At 37.8% G+C, this 12,783-nt stretch overlaps 1 protein-coding gene across 2 annotated transcripts in view; it reads left to right on the top strand.

Annotated features, from left to right (window-relative positions):
* Window positions 1-1,595: 1,595 nt before the first annotated feature.
* top2b (DNA topoisomerase II beta) overlaps window positions 1,596-12,783 on the top strand; it is a 162,703-nt gene continuing 151,515 nt past the window's right edge. The window contains exons 1-3 of one of the 2 annotated variants that reach the window (XM_067426450.1): window positions 1,596-2,095; window positions 3,378-3,557; window positions 3,783-3,873. In XM_067426450.1, coding sequence (XP_067282551.1) covers window positions 2,054-2,095; window positions 3,378-3,557; window positions 3,783-3,873 — 313 coding nt within the window. In that variant the 5' untranslated portion in view covers window positions 1,596-2,053. Of the gene's footprint in view, window positions 2,096-3,362; window positions 3,558-3,782; window positions 3,874-12,783 lie in introns of both variants that reach the window. The other variant, XM_067426449.1, reaches the window with a different exon arrangement.

Genomic DNA, 12,783 nt, shown 5'->3' with positions numbered 1-12,783 from the left:
CCTGACAATAAACAAACAGTGCCCAGTTTTAATAAGATTTTATCATCCAAATTCATTATATTCATTATCTTTACGAATAAAGTTGTGTGTTTTGAGCAACACAGCAGCCGTTTCAAAGACCAATGCCACACGTTAACTTAAAGTGACTCACATTGTCCCTGTATGTTGTTTTGAATTAAATAAAATGCCTTTTAGCACAGTAATGATTATATAGATTTTAAAAAAAACATACAAACCTGAATTTCACAGAGGAAATGCCCCAATTCTGCGACGCTGAGAAGAAGAAACTGCTCTGGTGACTGAGGAGAATTCAAATATCCGCACTCACTCAACCATCGAGCTGTCAGCTGTCGTCACGTCAGAGGGTGGGGGAGGGGTGCATTGTTTTAATCGAGTAAACTTACTCAATTTCTTCAGTGTGTGTTAAATATTAATAATCTTGATTTTAATTAAGTAATATTTGTGGTTCTTGAAACAGATTGGTTTAATTCTCCATTCTCAAATATTTTGAAATAAATTTCACAAATGTATTAAGTATATTTAATATATATAATTGGTTATTTGAATACTAAATTATTTTAGTGAAAAAAACTTAAATATAACTATACATTTTAGACAAAATTAACTGTTGGATTTTTAGTCAATTATTTTGGTATGTTTAACTAAAACCATCAAGTAAATGATATTGAGAGATTTTATTAAGTTAATAAAGTTAATTATTACAGTGATATTTACTAAGCCACTGAATTATTTTTTAGAGTGTATATAGATCCATACTAATACAAAATTACTCAATTTAAAGGTTAACTATTAGCAGATATTAATTTTAAAAAACGGCACAAACCCTCTTTGAGGGTTGATCATACGTTCATGTAACGACTCACGTCCTTTGCTATTTATTTTGTGTTACATTTAAAAGCATCAAAATAGACATGCTGTTAAATGTAACACAAATATGACGCAAATTGTGCCGCCTTGCCGTCAAGTGTTTCATTTGTACCGATAGTGTAGGAAAACCGTGACGTTTTCTACTACGTAATTATGCGCATGCGTAGAACGGATCGTGCAGGTGGAACGGATCGTGTACCGACACCTCCTACTAATTTTGACTGCTGTATGCATCAAATTTTAGTTGTAATGTTTTTTTTGTTTTTTTTCGCTGCATCATTGTTCTCTAATTTTGATCACAGTGTTTCCGACAATATAAAGGTTTTTGTTGAAGTACCTTGGTATTTTGTAAAACATGCTAGCAGAACAATGGTATTACCACAGCTAATCTTCCTTCAAATTTCAACCAATGAATATCAACAATATTTCTGAAAAAAAAATCGAATGTTTCTAAACTGTTCTCTAATTGATCTCCACTGTGTACACACACACACACACACACACACACACACACACACACACACACACACACACACACACACACACACACACAAATACGCACACACACACATATATATTGTACAAGTCAGTTATTCCTGAAATTTAAAGTGCGTGACGCTGCACGACGCCGACCGTACTCCTATTGGTTGAAACGCCGGCGCCTCAGATTCTTTGGCATCCTATTGGTCGGGTGGAGCTATGGGGGCATGTCGTCATGCGGATGGTGTAGCCGGACGGACGCCGCGGCTGTTTGTTATTGAATGGAAATCCTTTTTATGAGGCAATATTGCTATTTAGCGCACAAAAAAATTAAACCCATTTGTTTGTATCTTTTCTAACTTTTTCTGTCTTTATTAGCATGTAATTATTAAGTATTTTAACATCTTTTAATATTAAGGAGCTATTTAAAAGTCTTAGTTAGAGCCCTAGGCCTTGAGCAGACGCCGTTGGTCGATTTTAACAATAGCCGAGGAACAGTCACCTAGAAGCGAGTACACTTCCTCCATGAAACCAGCCAGCAGAACCTCACCTCCATCACAGCAGTAAATAAACAAAGGAAAGAGAAACTACAGTAGCCCAGCCCGGATGGTGCCCGGCGTTTGAGGCGTTTGGAGATCACATATGGACAGTTCCTGATTGTTTTTCTGGGCACACACAATAGAAAATGTCTAACGGTGCAGCGGGAAGCGGGGGCTTAACCTGGGTGGTAAGTCATATATGATTACTAACGTTGTAATTAATGTGTTATTATGCACAGACTTCGCGTATTACGTTACAGATTGTAACCGCTGTGTGTACGCACGCATATGCTTTAGCTTCTAGCTGCAATATTTATCCAGTTCAACATAAACTATCCCAACATACTCATCTGCATCTCTTTATTATTCATGCAGGGTACGTTATATAAATTTATATAGCATCTGTTTTAAATACCTCACATTTAATCATTGATATGTGAAGCTCTTCATTGTTATGTAGAAAAAAGTTCTTTTGTGTTGATTCTCAGTTGTGAACAACTCTTTCCACTGATTTTAACTTTCTCATCTGTGTTAGTCAAACTTAAAAATGTAATGTTTACATATCTGACTGTTATACTGCTTTTACAACCAAAAGTCCAATATTATGTGCTGATCTTAAAACGGGACAGGATGGAAGGGTTTATTTGGTTTTGATCACTCAAAGCCACAACAATAGGGCAGTCCATGGAGAGATAGATGTTAATAATTATAAGAACTGATCATAGACCAGTACTAATGAACTATGTTATTAGTTAAAAATTACTGATCTTAACAGATATATGGTGTGTAGATTTTTGCAAGTGGTGTTAAAGTAATGTTGACCCAAACATGTTATGTTACACATTAGTTACAAAATTTGCCTCTGTTATTTACTTCTTTTTGTAGATAATATTTGCACATTTGTAGAGATTAAATATATAGTTGGATTAACGCCCTTGTTATCATAACTTAATTCAGCCCCAAAAATTATTCTGCTATAATGCCAACTTTATATATTAGTGTGTGATGCCATTTGATACCATTCCATTGTTAAGCCACTGGAAATTCTGATATCATGTTATTCAGTGTAATCTATGAAACAACAGCTTAGTGAGTATTATAAAGCACTGGCATTACACCGTTTTGAAAAGAGTACCATTTCTTTCCAATCATAGAAGTGCTTAAAGATTATGGAGTGAGTTCAACAAACTACAGATATATAATATACACACGACTAGTACATACATTTCCAGATTTTCCAGAGATTATCTATATTTTGGGAAGCAACTGCTAATTCAGCCCTAATTCAGGCTAATTCAGATATCTTGAGAATTCTCCATATATTTCAGATACCTTTTGTTTCTGTAAAATAATTCCAACATCAAAAGCAACTAAAAGGTTCGCAAACTTTTTGAGAGAACCACTTGATAGCCGTGGACAAGTTTAACAAAGTTGCATGGATGTATCTAACAACAGACCCTCTTTGACAAGAACAATGGTGCGAAGAAAGAGGAAGTGAACGGCCGGGGAGATGCAGGGAAGAGCGAGGCGGTCAAGAAAGAGAGCTCCAAGAAGATGTCAGTGGAGAGGATCTACCAGAAGAAGACTCAGCTCGAACACATCCTCCTCCGTCCAGACACCTATATCGGCTCTGTGGAACCCGTCACTCAGGTAAGAGAATTAGAAAATTAGAGATTTAGTCTAAAATTTATGCTGACATTCAAGAACATGTGAACCCAACCTTTTATAATGAAAGTTATTGTAAGACAGAAATACATTTTTGAAATGTAGCATGTTTTGTTAATTGTAGTAAAGGTGAACTTCTTTAAAGCATAAGTGTCATCAAATGGATTTTAATTTCTTTATATAATACTCAAGTGATTGTGTGTTCTACAGCAAATGTGGGTTTTTGATGAAGAAACTGGAATGAACTTGAGGGAGATCACGTTCGTCCCTGGATTATATAAAATATTTGATGAGATCCTTGGTAAGATTTCTGTTATGTTCCTTTCAGTGAAAACAAATCAGGGTTGCTTATTGATAATTTATTTCACTTAATTGTTCAGTAGTTTTGATTAAACTATATTTATAGTATTTTACCAGTTACAGTTGTGCTCAGAAGTATTGTTTTTCATGTTATACAGCCATTATGTTGTGCCACTCAGTTTTGCAGTCCTTTCTTCAAAACAAATAAAATCATACAGAGCTTTTTACAAGTCCAGTTGTTTCAAAGCAGCTTCACAGCATTAAAAGGAACACTCCACTTTTTGTCACCAAGTCCCTTAGAGTTAAACAGTTGAGTTTTACCGTTTTTGAATCCATTCAGCCGAACTTTGTATCTGGCTGTAGCACTTTTAGCGTACTTAGCATACATTATTGAATCACATTAGACTATAAGCATCACACTCAAAAAAATGGCCAAAGACTTTTTATACTTTTCCTATTTAAAACGTGACTTTTTTGTAGTTACATCGTGTACTAAGACCAACGAAAAATAAAAAGTTGCGATTTTTTAGACCGATATACTAGGAACAATTTTCTCATTCCTGCGTAAGAAATACACAGCGCCTGAAAATAGGCAAACTTCCATTAACATAACCAACGTGACAGTCTGCTTGCACAGAGAGCGTGCCTTGCAAATATAGAGACGTTTGTGAGAGACGATTCAGAAGATATTTACTTGTGGTGCATGTGGTCATGAACCGTATCTTTTTGAACTGGGATACACTGAAGATGAGCTTTTGAAATGTGAAAGAGAAAGTGTGGCTGTACAGACTGGGGCAGAAAGGACGAGGAGAGAAGATTCCAACTGGTGAGTCAGAGAATATTCGAAATTCAAGGAAAAAATTGTCCGACATGGTCTTCCGACCTTTTGATTTTAACGTAATATGTGAATGAAATATGCTGAGACAGTAATGCTTATTATGAAGACAGAGTGCGTGCGCTCCGCTCTTTCTCTCTGTCACTTAGTTAACATGTGCCGTCATCTAACGTTCCCTATCGAGAGGTCTCATATTGCGTATGGAAAAAGCTCCTAGCTCTACGGCTAATTTCCAGCTGTAGTCCCTGGACAGTTGTTAAAGGGGGGGTGAAATGCTGTTTCATGCATACTGAGCTTTTTACACTGACTTGGATTCCCATCCTACACATAGACAAAGTTTCAAAAACTAAGTTGGACGTTTGATGGAGTATTTCTGTATCAAAAATACTTACGGTTTCTCTCAAGTTTCGGTGAGTTTTTTTCGAATATGGGTCGGCTTGACGTCGATAGAGCGGAAGGTCCTTGTTTGGGCCGTACGGGCTCTTCTCCGGGAAAGGTGCGCGCGCGCGTGACTAGATGCACGCCGCCCATAAACACTGCTCTCGGGTGCAGCAGATCCACTAGTCCGTGGAACACGTCTGTCGCGCCGCGCTCCACTTTATTACTATGGGTGACATCAAGCATCTTCAACGTTTTAGCATAGCTTTCCGGGAAGGCAGCGCGGCATTTGAACCGATTTGAACGCAGAAATGATGGGAAGCGTCACAACATACGCTTCGGTCGCAAAAGTGTATCTCCACGGTCTCTGCTGTCAGGGACTTCACGAAATCAACAGTTTATTACCAAGTGTGTTTTTGACGGAGTGGTCCCAACGATAAAGGTTCACGGTCCTGCTTTGGAAACAGCCGGTGAGTAAAACTCCTTCAAATGTCTGTTGTTGGCTATCGTCACGTAAGTAAACATCAGTAAACAACATGATCGTGTATAACGTTAGTTAATTTATCAATGGAGCATGCGATCTATGGTGTGTGTTTAAATACATTTGTTTAGCTGACCAATATAGGTATCAGTTTGTTTATTGTAAAACCACCCAAACATAAACCTAGCGTTCTCACAAAGCGTGCTTTGTCATTCAAATGTGCTAACGGTTACTCCATGGTTGTTCTATGTATAACGTTACACTAGCCTGACGTGCAAAACCGTTTTGCTTGCTACTGATAAGGTTTAGTCGCATACAATAGTCCATAAACCAAATCATGTCCTCATAAACTGTGAGTAAACAAACGCAAATGTTGACAGGGCACTAAATACAGTACATACCACAGAGACAGACGTCCTGCTGTTGCTGTTTCTCCTGTTCAATTTATTTCAGCCTCCGGATCTGATTCTGGATCATATATGTATTAGTTGAATCTGATAGCCATGATTTATTTATTTATTTTATTTATTTATTAACGTTTTCATCTCCACGCTTGATGATGTCAGCTTTCAGAAGCTCTCGTGCTGTAGCTGCGTGCTCGTCATTCTTTAGCTCTGCCCACTCGATACACCTCCAGGCCCTCGTTTTTTTTCCGGAAAGACTCGGTACAGCCTATATTTCATTTATAAATATAATAAAACTAAAGACTTTTCGGAGATGCAATACTACTCTATAGGTACTCAAGATGACATGAGATTGACTGAAACTGAGTGTTTCACCCCCCCTTTAATAGGCATACGTCACGTAAAATAAATTACAATTATATTTACAACAGGGCTAAACAAGAGAGTGTAAATCGTACAAATGTATGACACACACACACTTGAAGCAAGCACAAACAAACAATCGCAATCAATTGCAAAGACATAAAAGCAGTTCATGCATTAAAACAGTACAAATTTTGCATACAAAATAATCATACAAAGGCCACATTAAGACAAGACCTAACATTGAGGCAGGCAACAAAAATCGAAAGGCAGCAACATGACCATGTCACATCACAAACACATCCCATCTGTCAGATTAATGTGTGCAATTATAATTGTCGGACAGCCAGTTTTTAAGGTGTGTAGTAAAGGAGAAAAACGTATGTATGCCTTTTATTTTAATGGGCAATGAGTTCCAATTTCGTATTGCTATAACAGAAAATGCTTATTGACCAAATGTGCTTTTCCTGAATGGGATAAGAAGGTCACCTCGTGTAGTGCTTCTGGTGCTCTTACTACTATTATTACGTTGAATTATGAATGAATTTAAAGGAGCAGGAGCAGTATTATGCAAGACTTTATAGACCAGACAGATGTTTTTATATTTGATTACATCTTCCCAGCTTAAAAGTTTGTAGTTATTAAAGGTGCACTATGTAGTATTTTTGCAGTAAAATATCCAAAACCCACTAGGCCGGTGTTATATATTTTATTCAGTTGAGTACCTACAATATCCCAAATGTTTCCAACTATTTGTTTGAAACAAACTTGTATTTAAAACAAATCCTTGTATTTAACTAAGGACTAAGGTTTCAGCATAGTGTCTGAGGAAGTCGCCTGTCAATTGTGTCATATCTGCGCTACCCTTGGGTTCGGGTCTTATTTGGCAGGAGCGCTTTACTCTTAGCAGTGTGAACAAGTTAACGCACGGAGTAACGGCATAACATAATTTTCAACTAGGGGTGCGCCGATTGATTGATAATCGCTTTGGGATGATTGATTGGCGGTCTCTAAGAAGGCCGATCGCATAAACCGATCACATGCTGAGGACACACAGACTTGCGCCTGTCGTGAGAGCTATAGGGCATGACTTGCAGCGGCACAGTCTCATTTTCTTTCAGGTGCGGGTAAGATAATTAAAATGCTGAAGGTGAGGTACAATTCATATTCTGTATTAAATAACTTACGAAGTCATTTGAAAACTTTCTGTGAGACTTAAGTTCACAAAACAGAGTGAGTTAATCACTGCGTGCGCGCGCTCTCTCTCTCTTTGACTCCCAAAGTGCTCAAATGGCTTCACATCAGCGCATTGCATCTGCAACTAAAACCGAGCTGCACAGTTGACACAGGATTTGCCACTTGCACAATCGAGGCAGTGTTGCATCGTCACTAAAGTTTATCATTTGCATTTATTTTGAAGTCTTGCCAGTGTTCACTCAGCGCACGCGCTCTCCAAGAGACCGTATTCTAACACACACACCTGACACACACACGACACAGCCCATCTCACAAAAAGCTCACGAGAAATTGCGCTGCAATGGTCAAATACACACAAAATGTATATACTAAATTACCGGTATACTAAATTACAGACGAGTATACACATAAACCCGTCGTGACTCGCGAATTCCCCCATTTTCAGAAATAATCAATTCTGTATGAATGAATGTCTGTAAAATTCCCTATAAATAATTCTATATGATAAAAAGAAGGCTTCAAATAGGTGGGTATCTGTGATCAGATCGGCAGATACTGCTTCATGTGATCAGCGATTGGCTCTAAAAATCCTGATCAGAGCACCCTTATTATTTAGGAAGGATGGCATTGGCATAAAGTAGCTTGCATTATTTTATTTTTTGGATCTGATGTAGTTGGTTCCTTAACTCAGATGTTCATAATATTAACAGAAAAAAAAAGTTTTTCGTAGGGACAAGTGAAAAATAATTTTACTTGCCTGGCAAACAAGAGCCTGATTAAAACAAAAAATAACTAGCAAATAACCAAAATGCAAGAATGATTGTGCATTAATTTAGTGTAAGTGGCGATCGATAGTGGTGGATAATAATATATGATGAACTGACGATAACAAGGTCGCGCTGTTGATGGTCGTGCAGCCTGTTGAGGAGAAATTACAACATTAGAGCGGTTAAGCTGTTTCCTGAATACCACGACTGAAAATGACACTGCTTTCATATGAAAGTTTCATAAACAATAAATTGACATTCACTTACATTTACATTCACTTAGTCACTTACATTTTAGATGCAATATTGAGTGCTTTTGTTCGATTTCAGCAGCGAAAATCGTTCACACTTCAAGATCTTGACCCTAGCCTATTTCTACAGCTGTTTTCTCAATCCAGTTAATTTAGAGTTAATTTCATTTCTACAAATGGTGCAAACTCTGCAAGATCATAGATAAAAGATTCCCATTCCCCTGCCAATCTGTGATCGGCAATCGGCAGATAATGATCTTGGTGATCGGTAGGGGTGTCCATGGTTAACCGATTAACTGTTAAAAATTAAGTAACCGAGTGAAACATTTTGCTTGTTTAAGTGGCGTCAATGGCGTGCTTTCAATTTAGTTGTAATATATTTTTGCACCACTAGAGACCGCAAGAGCTCTCCCTATGGGGGTAATATTGTTGCATTATTCCAAACAAATATATTGTTATCCACAAATAAATGTAAAGCGATTCACAAAAAATAAATAATTTCACAAATCAATATACGAGTTTCACAAAAATGAATTAGATTCACAAATAAATAAAATTTTATTTATGAGTAACAAAAAAATCCACACATGTCAAAAACACACAACTCTGCCTTGCATAAGTTGCATGCATTTGTGAATCGCTTCCTGTCCATTTGTGGATCTGGTCTTGCGCATTTGTGGATCTCCTCTTGCACATTTGTGGATCGCAGAACAGCACGTGGATTTTGAAACATTTCTAGCGTCTACACTCAAAACAATCCACAAATACGTAGACTCCACCCAGTCTACTTAAGCCAATCAGATCACGGCCATATCGTGCTGACCAATCGTAGCACGTTCTCGCTCCAACCAATCACGTTTTGGCCAGTGCCGCTGAAAAACAGTTACGACCACTGATCTATATAAATCTAGCCTGGATGCCAGCCGAATTTAGCCCCGCCCACAACATTTTTAGGTCGAGCTATTCGGTCTGGCATTGCTCCATAGAGGAGTAATTATCAGAAACTGTTCGGACCAATGAAATCATCAGGGGGGGCTTTAGCCGATGACGGACAGATGATCAACAGTAACGTAATTAGGCACGTCATCAAAGGAGCAACATTTTACAACACTGGCAAAGATCGTTTATTCCAGCGTGTGTGCAGACAGGGTTGCCAAGTTTTTACAACAAAATCCGCCAACTACTAGCCCCAAACAATAGCTTCTCGGGGGGTTCTCCGGGGGAAAAAATGGTGTTTAGGGGGTAAAATGTGTGTTATTTTGGCAAGGTTGCCTGCTCAAATTCACACTTATGGGTTTATGTATCACATAATAGTCGCTTCAACCCTTGGACATAGAAAACAACCGCGGGAAAAAACGCGGACTTGGCAACACAGTGTTAGTTGAGCTCTGTCTGTTGAAATTTGACAATGCGTCGCTTCGTTGCTCTGATTGGTTTGCTCCATTGGGCTGCGATTATGAGGCGTGTTTCAACCGAACCAGGAAAGACATCAATTGGATAGACCTACAAAGGTCTATCCAATTGATGTCTTTCATGCTTCGGTTGAAACACGCCTCATAATCGCAGCCCAATGGAGCGGTTTCAGACTCATATTCTGACTAGAATTGAGTAAGACCACGTCAGGCTAATATATAAATCTATATAGCTATATAACTCTATATATCTATAACTCTCTCTCTCTCTCTATATATATAACTATATATCTATATATATCTATAACTCTCTCTATATATCCGACTCTATATATCTATATAACTCATCTAGATCAGTGATTAGGACACTTCCATAGGAACTGAGAAATGCAGAGCGTGTGTCACGGAGCGACCAATAATTACAGCAATAAACACCAATCATTTCAGTTTAAGGCTATCTCAAGAGCACTCGCTGGAAAATTGCTGAAATTAATGCATATTTTGAGATTTTATGGCATTATTGGCCTCTCAGGGATATTAACAGAAGATGTTTTTTTTATGAAGCATGTTGATGTATTGTTATATAAGCTAGATCGTCAGACTCTAACTGCAGTTTCTAACGTGAGATCACTGCTAAAACTATTATATCCAGATGCTATCTGTCATTTCAACAGTTTTTAGATTGAAATCTCTGAAATCTTTCTGTCAAATGCGTTTATATTCATTAAGGAATAACGTATAGCGCCTAATTGTAAAGAGTTGAATAAATTGGTTTCCCTGTTTTTTTAACCACCATTTAAAACTCCTTTCTTGGGTAAATTATATACAGCCTCTATTCTAGCATCATTCCTTTATATTCACGTGGTGTAGGCTTCGAGTATCAAAATAACACAATTTAGGACGTTAACATTAAAATTAAAAATAAAACAGCCAATAGATGGCGGAAGAGGAACACTTATTGGCTCATTAGCCTTTTTTTCTATTTTAATTAATTTTTATAGTTAGTCTGATTTATACCACTAAAGTAATATGTTTTGTTACTTTTTTGTACTGGAATGTTAAATACATAGGCTAATTAGGGAACATTACAAAGTCTAATGAAAAACAAAAATATCTGACTACTTTACGATAAATCTTTATTTAAATCATGCTGTCTGTTATGATGAGAGGATTTGAAGATAGTGGGACGATTCCTGTAAAAACTTGCACTAAAATTAATTCAGCGTTTTGAGACTGTATGAAACTTGTTTGATCGATACTGAGAGGATTCTCATTCACGGTAAATTAATTGGTTATTATTTTCAATAGAAATGCACGTGATTGGCTACAACACTCAACACTGTAAAATCATATGCTGTACTCTTGTGACCCAAATGAAGATTCTCTTCTTTATCTCTCCTCAGAATAAAATGCTACTGTGAAGCCTTGGCGAAGGCAATGCACATATTGTGTTAATATCTGCCAGACATTGCTGCAAATAGCCTATAGTGAAAAGGCTATAGTATCCTGCTATATCCTATTTAAACAGATTGACAGGACGGAGTTGTTTGGAACTATTGAGAGCAAAACTGGCCAAAACGTGATTGGTTGGAGCGAGAACGTGCTACGATTGGTCAGCACGGTTTTATTTTTTGTTAATCGCTTTACATTTATTTGTGGATAACAATATATTTTTTTGGAATAATGCAACAATATTACCCCCATATCTCCCAGACATTTGTAATATCCACAAGAAGAAGTCATGACCAGTTTTCTAACATGAAGAGGGCAAAGAAAAGTACAGCGTGGGAGCACTTTGAAATTGAGAGTGACGGGGCAAAATGCAAGTATTGCAATGCAGTGCTTATTTTTCTGACTATAAGTCGCTCCGGAGTATAAGTCGCCTCAGTCAAAAAATGCGTCATGAAGAGGAAAAAAACATTAGGGCATTAGGGCAGAAGCAGAGCGGGAGTCGATCGCAGGCGCGCATCCGCTCGTGCGCTCGCTGTGCATAACGTAGCAGAAGAAAGAAAGTTTGAAGTGAGAAACTTGTGAAGGACTAGCGAAAAGCAGAGTTTATTTTAACTGTAATGAAGAATACAAAAAAAGCTAATCGCGGACTGAAAGCAAGATCGCCAGAGCTGAAGGAACGAGTCCACAGATGCTTGAACTCTGCCGGGAGAGGCTCAGTGTCGAGTCCGAGTCAAACGCTGTGTGATTCAGTCTCGGCTGCATATTTTACTACATGTAGTTTGTAATTTGCAGAATAGGATTTTCTTTATGGGGGCATTTTGTTTGTGTTCAGTCTTTCTAAGTTGTTGTCTTTAAGTTAATATTTCAGTTAAGAGTGTAACAGACTTTATCTGATCTCGCATAATGCATTAATTTGGTACGCATTGGCACTCGTTATGTATATGTGTGTGTGCAATGTATTTTTCCCTTCGGGGCTTGCTGTAGATAGGTTGGTGCATGCACACTTTTTGGTACTGGAGTGTCGGGGGTTTTTCAGGTTGGTGATTTACATGTGTGACGGAGAATAAAGGAAGGAATGTTCAGACGGCTGTCGTTTATTGTTTTTCTTATGACAAAGTATTTTAGGCAAACCCTGCACGAACGCTCGGTCACAAGCTTTTTTTCTGTTTTCAGTTATTTTTTTTCAGGGGTAGGCTACAGGAGCAGCATAGAGCGCCCTCTAGTGGCTATATGTTTATTCTTGTATTAATTAAATTTAATATATATGTCGCACCTGACTATAAGTCGCAGGACCAGCCAAACTATGAAAAAAGTGTGATTTATAGTCCGGAAAATACGGTAGATATACTTCAAGTACAACTTCGGTGTTGT

This window comes from Pseudorasbora parva, chromosome 19 (genome assembly GCF_024679245.1).
Source record: "Pseudorasbora parva isolate DD20220531a chromosome 19, ASM2467924v1, whole genome shotgun sequence".
Classification (NCBI taxonomy): Eukaryota; Metazoa; Chordata; class Actinopteri; order Cypriniformes; family Gobionidae; genus Pseudorasbora; species Pseudorasbora parva.
This window is presented reverse-complemented; position numbering and strand designations above follow the sequence as displayed.